The sequence below is a fragment of the Anomaloglossus baeobatrachus genome, chromosome 7, assembly GCF_048569485.1.
Source record: "Anomaloglossus baeobatrachus isolate aAnoBae1 chromosome 7, aAnoBae1.hap1, whole genome shotgun sequence".
NCBI classification, from domain to species: domain Eukaryota; kingdom Metazoa; phylum Chordata; class Amphibia; order Anura; family Aromobatidae; genus Anomaloglossus; species Anomaloglossus baeobatrachus.
Window position 1 is genome coordinate 73,029,316 of NC_134359.1, and position 12,795 is coordinate 73,042,110.

General features: G+C 43.3%; 1 protein-coding gene across 2 annotated transcripts in view; it reads right to left on the reverse strand.

The window, feature by feature from the left end:
- Nucleotides 1-12,795, reverse strand: part of CERKL (CERK like autophagy regulator) — a 161,731-nt gene that overhangs the window by 103,779 nt on the left and 45,157 nt on the right. For both annotated transcript variants that reach the window (XM_075317409.1, XM_075317410.1), the window contains exon 2: nt 8,520-8,759. In XM_075317409.1, coding sequence (XP_075173524.1) covers nt 8,520-8,759 — 240 coding nt within the window. The remainder of the gene's footprint in view (nt 1-8,519; nt 8,760-12,795) is intronic.

Here is a 12,795-nt window from a genome sequence, read left to right on the forward strand (position 1 = left end):
TCCTGCTTCAGCACTGCAACCGGTGATCATGGGACCTCCGGCATCCCTGCTCGTGTACTGCTCTGCGGAACTCATCCAACAGATAGGGTGGTAAAGAGTCTAAAAAACCTAAAGAAAAAACTCCTAAAAACAGTATTTATTATATCAAATATTAAAAATGCTCTAAAATACAGAGCGTAATAACTCTTATATTGTTAAAAAACACTGGTCAAGTAAGGTGAATGACAGGACAAAAGAGATTCAAGCCAGAGTGAAGAAATGGGGGGAACTGTTGTCTCAACACTCAGGGTAGGGCTCAAGGTAGCATAAATCAGATAATTTGGTGTCTGCTAGATTGAATGCCCTATAATTCTAGGAGATGTAGAGAAGGGGATAGTCTAACCCTCTCTTTTACCTACCTACCAGCGGAGGTGCACCATACGGTATTGGGTACCCCCCGCTCCTCGTCGGCTCTCCCTATTCTGTCCCTTTAATCCGCAAGTCGCAGGAGCAACCACCACCAAGAATAGAAAGTGCAAAATAGTCATAAGGTCATTATCATAATCTGGTTACCTAGACAGCTAGGCAACCCTGATGCAGCTTATCCTTTATAATGAAAAAGGAAAAAACAAGAAAGGTGATGCTTCTTAATGTATTTGCATCAGATTTGGAAATCCATAAACATTATTGACTGAAAATTGGTCATCATGAATACGATAGCCAAAGAATTAACTGTACATGTGTATGTTCCTGCACAGTTATGCAGATGAAATTTGGTAATGATATACCAGTGATATTAAATAGTAGCAAAAAATCCCAGCAGGGAACTTATCTGCTAGGATCACTGATAGCAAATCCCAATCCCGACGCGTTTCCCCCCTATTTTTTCTTTTAGGGGTTCATCAGGGGAAGAACCAAGGATTTCATCATATGCAGATAGTCAGTAACATCAATTTTCTTTCTTAATTGGTTTGGCTTTCCTAGTAATCTTAGGCCGACATCAAAAGTCTTCGGTAATGGGCAAAACGTCTGGTGTGTATTACCCACTGGTGCTAAGGTATAATAACCCCCAATGCACCGGATGGAAGAAGCCTGGTACAGAGTCTACAAAGAACCACCCTTTCGAGACAGCAATCATTCCATCCCAATGACAGAGGCTGTCTGGAGGAAAGACATGAATGCTCAGAAAAAAATGGTAGATGGTTCTACCAAGAGCCTGGCAGAAGAGTACAGCTGAAACTACAGAAACACCTCGCCATGTTGACCATTCGAGAAAAACAAGAGAGTGGAATCATCAAACTATGGGCACAAGGATGACTCTGGATGCTGAAGAGGAGCAAAAAAAAAGTCTGAGGATCAATAGATTGGGAGCCTTTGTGAATAACAATCAAGTTATAAAAAAATTTGATGGCATCCAAATTTTTAAGACCTGTTTATAATACTCTAGGGGTTGTAATGTTTTTATCCACTGGTATCTGGTTACTGTGTAGCAGGGAAATATCTGAATTTAGTCCATGTGATCTATATCACAACCAACGTCGCTATTTAGCCCCAGCCTTATGGAGACATGTTTGTAGCATCTTCTTGATATCAAAAACAAAGTCCCAAAATCCATGGACAGTGGTGTAAAGCAGAGGGAAATTTGACTACATCTTGGTTTCAATTTGGTGAGGTTGATCAGATGTGAGTGTTTTAATCTGAGGTTAGCATTAGGTAGGGGCTGAAATACTGATTTCAGGGATGTGTTACTTAGGCTGTGTCTTATTTTTTCAATACAATTTTTTATCACTGCTCAAACTAACTGCCTGCGTTGCTCCTAAGCTGACCATGTCCCCTCCTCTGGTCAGCAGCTCACTGCCAATGTACAATGTATGCAGAGAGCTCTCATGTAGGCAGGGTTAGCTTTCTGAGCCCTGGTTCATGCTATATCTAAGAACTCTGATTGTGTCTCAACTGCTGCATCCAGTAAACTATGTGACACATCACTGGAATCAGGGTCTCCTTCCCTACATTATGGTGATCTCAGATGAGGTAACAAAACCCTAGTGACAGGTTTCCCTAAAAATGGTTGTCCAAGATTAGAAAATGAAGGTCTGTTTTTTTTCATACAGCGACCACTGAACTACTGTTTGACGGTTGTCAAGTTCATTGTTAACCGAGCTATGATTTTTCATGTTAAAATGCTATTTATCTGTAAAATGTTGCCCCTATCGGCTTTCCATTGAGCAATGGCGACTTGATTGTGATATTAACTGTGGTTTTACTAAAAAAAAACCCAGATTTTAGCAATCGCATTGAAAAAAGAGCACCAAATCACCTGTGGCATCATTATGTCCACACAGTGTTCTGTCATTTTTTATTTAGAAATATTTATATTTCTACTAATTCATAATGGAGTGACAAGTTTCCTTCCAAAAAGTTTACAGCAAATAACTTTGATTAATATTCGCTCCCTTTACAGATCAAGCAATTTGTATATCAAAAGCATGCCATCAACCAGGCAAAGCAGAACAGATGTGAAATTATAAATTGCCCAGGAGATTTCGCTGCAAGTATTTACTTACCGTAGGTAAATCTGACCCCATTATAGACTGGCACTGATATTGGTGTGTGGTAACTAAGCAGTGCTATCTAAAGAAGACAAATTATTGCCGCTCCATTTACATTGCTTAGATAGTTCTGTAGCACATGGTAAGGTTAGATCAATGTGTAGCCTGAAAACTCAAAAGTGCACAAAGCAAAACCGTGCAAATACCAGTATACAAGATCAATAGAGGAAAACGTATATATACAGTATACAGTCATATGAAAAAGTTTGGGCACCCCTATTAATGTTAACCTTATTTCTTTATAACTATTTGGGTTTTTGCAACAGCTATTTCAGTTTCATATATCTAATAACTGATGGACTGAGTAATATTTCTGGATTGAAATGAGGTTTATTGTACTAACAGAAAATGTGCAATCTGCATGTAAACAAAATTTGACAGGTGCATAAGTATAACCACCAATAATTAGGCAAGCAAAAAATAATAATAATTAAAAGGGTAACCTTTATTCAAAAATGAATTAAAAACACATCAAAAACATGGAACCGCCCAGGTGACGGATGAAATATAGACACATGGGGGTACAACACTAGTGGTAACAATCAGCACCACCATATACCACATCAACTAGTAAACACAATATTAGTTTTGATATCTATGCATGTTTGTCAATGAGCAATATAGCCAAAAAGAGATACAGGTGTATCGTACATAGAAAGTAATATGAACAGGGTAAAGAGGCTATATAGTAAAAGCTTATAAAGCATGCATCATGACATCATATTACCCGATGAAACAAGTGGTATCCGTGTAGCGACCCCCACCAACACTGACGCGCGTTTCGCAGCTCGTGTGCTTCGTCCAGGAGTGATAAATCAGGAATCCCAGGGTGCCTCTTTATACACGGCTGAATCCGAAGAAACAGCATGTGAGCAATTACACAAACAATGTCCGTAACGTCATTTCCGGTAAATCCTCCCTCGTAAGTCATGCGGTTGTCATAGTAATCCTGAAAACAACCTAGTGACTGCAATCCAAAAGTCCGGCACGTCATATCCGGAGGCCGATATCGTGACGCGCATCATCACCAAGGTGAATTCTACAAACACTCAGCCATTTCAGGGTCCGATTCGTCATATCCGGAATCTCCATGTTATAACGTACATCATCGCCGGAATAGGTTTTATAAATAGAAAACATTTAGGAAAATAGCAATGTGCACAGGAAGAGATTTGTAGAGACCCAGAGGTATCTAGGACAACAGTAGTCACAAATAATATCGCCACACGGGGAAGGAGAGGAAAAATCTCCAATATCATATATTGTATATCCCCAATGTAGCTAGAAACTGCATGTCCTGCACATAAATATATAGCCGCAAATGGCCGAAAATACACATATACAGAAAAAATGCATAATCAAAGGATGTTAACATATTATACATTGTCAATCAAACCACATTAAACCACATGCATACCGGACATCCATATAAAAAGTGGTAAGAGGAAGCTGGTAGCAGTCCGAAAATTTTCGGGCGGATAGCAGACAACCAGAGAAAAAATATATATGCGCACAGATGATATATACACATATAGCATACATGTGTAAAAAAAATTATAAAAAATTGTATATAAGAGTAAAAAATGTATGAAAAAAAACCATGAAAAAATATATACCGAAAAGAAAGTGATGCCAAAGAAGTGCGCAGTGAAAGAGGTTATAAAAAAGCTGTAAAAAAATTTTTTTATTAAATATTCATACTACAATTATGCATAAAGAAGTGAAGAATACATATAAAACACTACCAACAGAAGAAAATGTGGTATATATATATATATATATAAATACATAAATAATTTCATCAATTTTACTTGTATAAATTCACAGACAAACATGCATAGAGTGCCAAGAGAAAGACCCCCAAAGGGACAATTGAGGAAAAGGGGAGGAGACTGCAAAAAACTGGACTGGAGACAATGTTGTACAGGGACCCTGGGAAAAGAAAAAGTATTTTTAGAAAGTACCAAAATTGGATTCCATCCAAACAAGATTAAAAGAGTTAAAACCACAATAAAAAATAAAAATAAAAATACAGAAGACCGCATAAAAAAACCACACCCAAAAAAAGCCGCTTGAAGAGCCGCAAAGCAGAGCAACATAATCCCCCACCCCATATACGTTTAGGGGGGAGAAACAGACCCAAAACACGGGGAAACCACCCCGCAGGGAAAGAAGATCTTCTATACAGGGAGAAATGGGACAAACGAATTATGGTCATTGAGACCATTGGGGGTGAGAGTGTCACATGCTGTTTCTTCGGATTCAGCCGTGTATAAAGAGGCACCCTGGGATTCCTGATTTATCACTCCTGGACGAAGCACACGAGCTGCGAAACGCGCGTCAGTGTTGATGGGGGTCGCTACACGGATACCACTTGTTTCATCGGGTAATATGATGTCATGATGCATGCTTTATAAGCTTTTACTATATAGCCTCTTTACCCTGTTCATATTACTTTCTATGTACGATACACCTGTATCTCTTTTTGGCTATATTGCTCATTGACAAACATGCATAGATATCAAAACTAATATTGTGTTTACTAGTTGATGTGGTATATGGTGGTGCTGATTGTTACCACTAGTGTTGTACCCCCATGTGTCTATATTTCATCCGTCACCTGGGCGGTTCCATGTTTTTGATGTGTTTTTAATTCATTTTTGAATAAAGGTTACCCTTTTAATTATTATTATTTTTTGCTTGCCTAATTATTGGTGGTTATTCTGGTATACAAGCAAAGTTTTGCACTATTGTGGCATTGGTGTCAGGTGCATAAGTATGGGCACCCTTATCAATTTCTTGATTTGAACACTCCTAACTACTTTTTACTGACTTACTGAAGCACTAAATTGGTTTTGTAACCTCATTGAGCTTTGAACTTCATAGGCAGGTGTATCCAATCATGAGAAAAGGTATATAAGGTGGCCACTTGCAAGTTGTTCTCCTATTTGAATCTCCTATGAAGAATGGCATCACGGGCTCCTCAAAACAACTCTCAAATGATCTGAAAACAAAGATTATTCAACATAGTTGTTCAGGGGAAGGATACAAAAAGCTGTCTCAGAGATTTAAACTGTCAGTTTCCACTGTGAGGAACATAGTAAGGAAATGGAAGAACACAGGTACAGTTCTTGTTAAGCCCAGAAGTGGCAGGCCAAGAAAAATATCAGAAAGGCAGAGAAGAAGAATGGTGAGAACAGTCAAGGACAATCCACAGACCACCTCCAAAGACCTGCAGCATCATCTTGCTGCAGATGGTGTCAATGTGCATCGGTCAACAATACAGCACACGTTGCACAAGGAGAAGCTGTATGGGAGAGTGATGCGAAAGAAGCCGTTTCTGCAAGCACGCCACAAACAGAGTCGCCTGAGGTATGCAAAAGCACATTTGGACAAGCCAGTTACATTTTGGAAGAAGGTCCTGTGGACTGATGAAACAAAGATTGAGTTGTTTGGTCATACAAAAAGGCGTTATGCATGGAGGCAAAAAAACACGGCATTCCAAGAAAAGCACTTGCTACCCACAGTAAAATTTGGTGGAGGTTCCATCATGCTTTGGGGCTGTGTGGCCAATGCCGACACCGGGAATCTTGTTAAAGTTGAGGGTCACATGGATTCAACTCAGTATCAGCAGATTCTTGACAATAATGTGCAAGAATCAGTGACGAAGTTGAAGTTACGCAGGGGATGGATATTTCAGCAAGACAATGATCCAAAACACCGCTCCAAATCTACTCAGGCATTCATGCAGAGGAACAATTACAATGTTCTGGAATGGCCATTCCAGTCCCCAGACCTGAATATCATTGAACATCTGTTGGATGATTTGAAGCGTGCTGTCCATGCTCGGCGACCATCAAACTTAACTGAACTGGAATTGTTTTGTAAACAGGAATGGTCAAATATACCTTCATCCAGGATCCAGGAACTCATTAAAAGCTACAGGAAGCGACTAGATTCTGTTATTTTTGCAAAAAGAGGATCTACAAAATATTAATGTCACTTTTATGTTGAGGTGCCCATACTTTTGCACCGGTCAAATTCTGTTTAAATGTGGATTGCACATTTTCTGTTAGTACAATAAACCTCATTTCAATCCAGAAATATTACTCAGTCCATCAGTTATTAGATATATGAAACTGAGATAGCTGTTGCAAAAACCCAAATTGTTCTAAAGAAAAAAGTTTAACATTAATAGGGGTGCCCAAACTTTTTCATATGACTGTATGAATGATAACACAGAATCTTTTTTTCCTCTCATGGTTAGTGGTTGGGTGAAGCCATTTATTGTCAAACTATTGAGTTTTCTAATTTTAAATCCTAATGACAACCAAAAACATCCAAATGACCCTGATCAAAAGTTCACATAACCCAGTTCTTATTACCGTGTATTGCCCCCTCTAACATCAATGGCAGCTTGAAGTTGTTTTTTGGTAGTTGTGGATGAGGCTCTTTGTTTTCTCAGATAGTAAAGCTGCCCATTCTTCTTGGCAAAAAGCCTCCAGTTCCTGTAAATTCCTGGGTTTTCTTGCATGAACTGCGCACTTGAGTTCTCCCCAGAGTGGCTCTCAATGATATTGAGGTCAGGAGACTGAGATGACCTCTCCAGAACCTTCACTTTGTTCTGCTGTAGCCAATGACAGGTCGACTTGGCCTTGTGTTTTGGTTAGTTGTCATGTTAAAGCATCCAAGTATGTCCCATGCGCAGCTTCCAGGCTAATGAGTGCAAATTTGCCTCCAGTATTTGCTGATAACGTGCTGCATTCATCTTTCCTTAAATTTTCACCAAGCTTTCTGTACCTTTGTAGCTCACACAACATCAGCCATCCACCTCCGTGCTTTATAGTAGGAATAGTGTTCCTTTCATCATAGGCCTTGTTGAAACCTCTCCAAATGTAATGTTTATGGTTGTGGCCAAAAAGTTAGATTTTGGTCTCATCATTCCAAATTACCTTGTTGCAGAAGTTTGGAGGCTTGTCACTGTGCTGTTTGGCGTATTGCAGGCGAGATACTTTGTGGCATTTGCACAGTAATGGTTTTCTTTTGGCGACTCGACCATACAGCCCATTTTTCTTCAAATGCCTCCTTATTGTGCATCTTGAAATAGCTGATGTCATTTGTGGGTTTTTCTTTGCATCCCAAACAATTTTCCTGGCAGTTGTAGCTGAAATGTTTCTCGGTCTGCCTGATAATGGTTTGGATTTTACAGAACCCCTGATTTTCCATTTGTTAATCCCAGTTTGAACACTGCTGACTGGCATTATCAATTCCTTGGATCATCTTTTTGTATCCCTTTCTTATTTTATACAACTATCTTTTCCTGTGGATCCATTGACAATTCTTTTGCTTTCCCCATGACTCACAATCCAGTAAAGTCAGTGGCTGGATGAACGATGCAAGAGTCTGTCTGGATCCAAGAAACTCACTCAACTTTTATGCACACACACTGATTACAAGCAAACAGGTCACAGGTGAGGATGTTACCTTTATTAGCCATTCAAACCCATATGTGTAAACTTCTGTGCATGTTATCAGCCAATATCACCAGGGTATGGGAACTTTTGATCAGGGTCATTTTGATGTTTTTTTGGTTGTCATTATGATTTAAAAAGAGAAAACACAGTAGTTTGACAATAAATGGTGTCACCCAACCACTAACCATGAGTGGGAAAAAAGATTTTGTGTTATCATTCATATTCTCTGAAAAAAGGCCAAAAATAAAAAATCTGCCGGGGAATGTATACCTTTGAGCACAACTGTACATCTCCATATAGACGGCTTAGGAAGGTCTGCTGAACTAATCCATTTAACAATATTCTGGTTGTTATCATACTGGAAAACATTTCACTAAAAAATGTTCTATATTTTGATTCATCAACTATAGACATTCTAAAAAGCTAATGACGTCTTTCTAATAAAACATTAACTTACCATTCAATATTTCCTTTAATTGACGATACCAAATATCACAGTAATCTTCACTTAAATTATGAAAATCGATAGCGTTATCTTTTAGCTTGTGTCCCTTTCTGATGCACACAAATATCGTGATGCCCAGCAAGGTGCCACCTTTCTCTTGCCCGGCCAGTCTGCGTCTCTTCAATTTCACAGAAAAGATATCCTTCAATTCAATGGACTCTTCTTTAGGTTGTGGCTGGACTTTTGAGCTCCCTGTACAGGAGAAAGCATAAAATAAATATTTGATAAAACAAAGATTTTCTCATGTATTGAATGTATGTATGGAATTATGACACAAAGACACATATTTAAGAAGAGATCTTGTAATGTGGACTGGATGTAGCTAAATTGTAGGTATATGTCACGCTCCCCGGGTCCCCTGCTCTGCTCCCCGGCTCACCTGCCACGCTCCCCGGCTTCCCTGCGTCGCTCCCCGGTTCTTCTGTCCGGTCTCCACCGCTCCCCGCTCTCCAGCCTCCATTGCCTGCGCTTCCCAGGCGTCCTGGTCCCCGCTCCCGGCGCCCGTCGGCTTCTCAGCCCCAGCCCGACTCTGCTGCTTCCTCCTCACCGCTTCCTGCTCTGGCTTCTGGCACCCGGGACTCGCGCATGCGCATTAGGGCGCGCGCGCGGTCATTGACCCTTTCTTAAAGGGCCAGCGTCCACTGACAGGAAATGAAGCACACAGGTACAGGGTATAAAGGGATTTAGTGTTGAAGTGGGCGGGGCCTGTTCTTCGTGTTTCCCAAGCTAGGAGTCAGGTCTCCTTGTGTTCCTGTGAGATACTCACCTCTCTCTCTTCTAGAGACGATCCTGCCTTGCCATCCGGTCCTGCCGAATCCCGAACCCCGAACGCTGTCTATCTGCCATCCTGACAGTCCGTACCATCTCTGATCCCTGCGGTGACCCGTCATCTCGCTCCAACGGTTCCGAACTCCGCCTGACTTCATCTCGGCTTCCGAACCTGAGCTCCGTCACCCGGACTACCATCAGTGACTCCGTGGTCCCAGGGACTTCTCCATTATACTCTTGTGCACGGACTGTCCTGCTACCTGTAGTGCTCCAGCTACCGGACCCCTTACCATCATCAAGGAGTTCAGCCCAGTGGATCCACCTCCTGGGTCTGCCCGTCCACCTGGCCCTAACAGTATAAAATTCTATTTCCCTTAAAGGGAACCTGTCACCAGATTTGGTGACTATAAGCTGCGGCCACCACCACTGGGCTCTTATATACAGCATTCTAACATGCTGTATATAAGAGCCCCGGCCACTGTGTAGAACATAAAAATGACTTTATAATACTCACCTAAACGGTCGGTATGGTGCAGACGGGTCAGATGGGTGTCTCCATTCTCCGGGTGCGGCGCCTCCTCTTTTGGCCATCTTTGTCCACCTTCTTCAAGGTGCATGACGCGTCCTACATCACGCACATACGCATGGACCATATTGAGGTCCTGCGCAGGCGCACTACAATACTTTGATCTGCCCAGCTCAAGACAGATCAAAGTGCGCATGAGCAGGACCTCAACGCTGGCATGTGTGCGTGACGTAGGACGTGTCATGCACCTCGGCTTCAGAAGAAGGAGAACTAAGATGGCCAAAAGAGGAGGCGCCGCACCTCTAGAATGGAGACACCCATCTGACCAGCCTGCACCGTACCAACCGTTTAAATAAGTATTATAAAGTGATTTCTACGTTCTAGGCAGTGCCCTGGGCTCTTATATACAGCATGTTAGAATGCTGTATATAAGAGCCTACGGGTGGTGTCCGCAGCTTATAGGCTCCAAAACTGGTGATAGGTTCCCCTTAAAGAAATAATAGCTAGCAATGAGCGAGCAGGTGCACTGCTCTTTACTCAATCGAGCATCAAGGTGCTCGGGTACTCACAGAGCTCGGTCGAGTATCTCAGGTGCTCGGATATTTCATCCATAAAACAACGATCACAAAACACAGGCTCACTTCACTGCATGATGTGTGCACTCTATGGAGAGCCATTCGCAGTCTCTGGATGGCTCTCTCTGGGGATAAAATAACGATCTCGGAAGTAGTGTCGCCAAAAAAAAAAAAAACCCTTGCCCTCCATCCCGCCAAAAATGCTCTGATTATCGCTGGCTGTATGTGGGCAGAGACCCAAACAGGCCAATCACTGAGTTTCCATCATGCTTGTTACTCGCTTTGAGCTCCTCCAAGTGTCTGACCAGCTCAAATCAAGTAACGAGCATTCTGGCATTTTAGTGCTCACCCATCACTAATAATAACCCTAAAGTGTAAATCTTCTATTCCCTTTATAAAACAAGCTGCTGTCTTTACACACATACCGTATATACAAGTAGAAGTTTTCAGAGTTGGAACTACACTACATAAGCAAAAGTGTAGGGATTATTACACGTATTGTATATACAAGCTTGATGGATACCCCATTCTAGAACTATATGCCATAATATAGAGCTGGACCACCTCATGCGTTATATAAACCCCCACTCTTTTAGGGAGGGGTGCCACCAGACTTTGTAGCATGTAAGTGGAACTATTTACCCATACGGCCATGAAAACATGTGAGCTCAGGTCTATAGTGTGATATGGGGGCAGCCTGGGGCAGTCACCACAGGTACCAAATTCTGATGGGTTTGAGCCCCCTAAAGTCAATATTATACAGGATGGCATGATCCATCCTTAGGGAAGCTTCAATGAGTTGCTGACAATTGCCTCTTCTACTATCAACGTATGAATGTATTGAGTGCCCAGCAACCATTAGTTTCATTCACAATGAGACTGCCCACTTGCTGCCTACTACTGTACCTATGCAGAGCACAGCAGAGTGGAACAGTAAGGATGACTTTGCCATTGGCTGCTACACTCTGTATAGGCAACAACTATGATGACAAAACATTCAGTATACTGAGTCAACTCTACTGTGGAGCTCTGGTGCATATGCAGTAAACAGGCTGTCCTGCTCTTAGTGAATAAAAATTATGAGCCCAAATTATTGTTGCAATTGCAGCTATTTTTTTCTAACTATTATTTGATGTTTTCCATTTTCAATGATTGCTAAGCAAACTATACAAATTAGCCATGTGTGGAGCAGAGGCACAAGCAGAGAAGCAACTGAAGCTGCAGGACCTGCCTGACCTCAGGAGGGGTGGTACCTCCCTGGACCTACGGAGGCTGTGATTGGCTGACGAACGTCGCACAGCCAATCACAGCCACTGTAATGTTTCAGCCATTGAAAATGGCTGAAACATTGAAATCCAGCCATGATCAGGCAGCTATAGCACTGATCATTGGCTGGAGCTGGGTGGCCTCTGCTTCATCTGCTTCACCCGCCCCCAGCTCTGATTGGAGAGACCGGCCTTGTGACCGATCTCTCCAATCACTGTGCATCTGCCTCCCCCCTCCATCAGCCACTGCCCCCTCCATCTGCCGCTGCTCTCTCCATCAGCCACTGCCCCCTCCATCTGCCACTGCTCTCCCCATCAGCCGCTGTCCCCTCCATCTGCCATCGCTCTCCCCATCAGCCGATGCCCCCTCCATCTGCCACCGCTCTCCCCATCAGCCGCTGCCCCCTCCATCTGCCTCCCCCCTCCATCAGCCTCTGCCCCCTCCATCAGCCACTGCCCCTCCATCTGCCGCTGCTCTCCCCATCAGCCGCTGCCCTCTCCATTTGCCTCAACCCCTCTATCAGCCGCTGCCCCCTCCATCTGCCGCTGCTCTCTCCATCAGCCGCTGCCCCCTCCATCTGCCTCCCCCCTCCATCAACCGCTGCCCCCTCCATCTGCCACTGCTCTCCCCATCAGCCGCTGTCCCCTCCATCTGCACCGCTCTCCCCATCAGCCGCTGCCCCCTCCATCTGCCTCCCCCCCTCCATCAGCCGCTACCTCCTGCATCTGCCACCACTCTCCCCATCAGCCGCTGCCCCCTCCATCTGCTTTCCCCCTCCATCAGCCGTTGCCCCCTCCATCTGCCGCTGCTCTCCCCATCAGCCGCTGCCCTCTCCATTTGCCTCAACCCCTCTATCAGCCGCTGCCCCCTCCATCTGCCGCTGCTCTCCCCATCAGCCGCTGCCCCCTCCATCTGCCTCCCCCCCTCCATCAGCCGCTGACCCTCCATCTCCCATCGCTCTCCTCATCAGCCACTGCCCCCTTCATCTGCCACCGCTCTCCCCATCAGCCGCTGCTCCCCTCCTTGATTGAAATTAGTGTACAGACTACAAAACTGAATAATGAGAAATAGGGCCACACCATCCATTGGACAA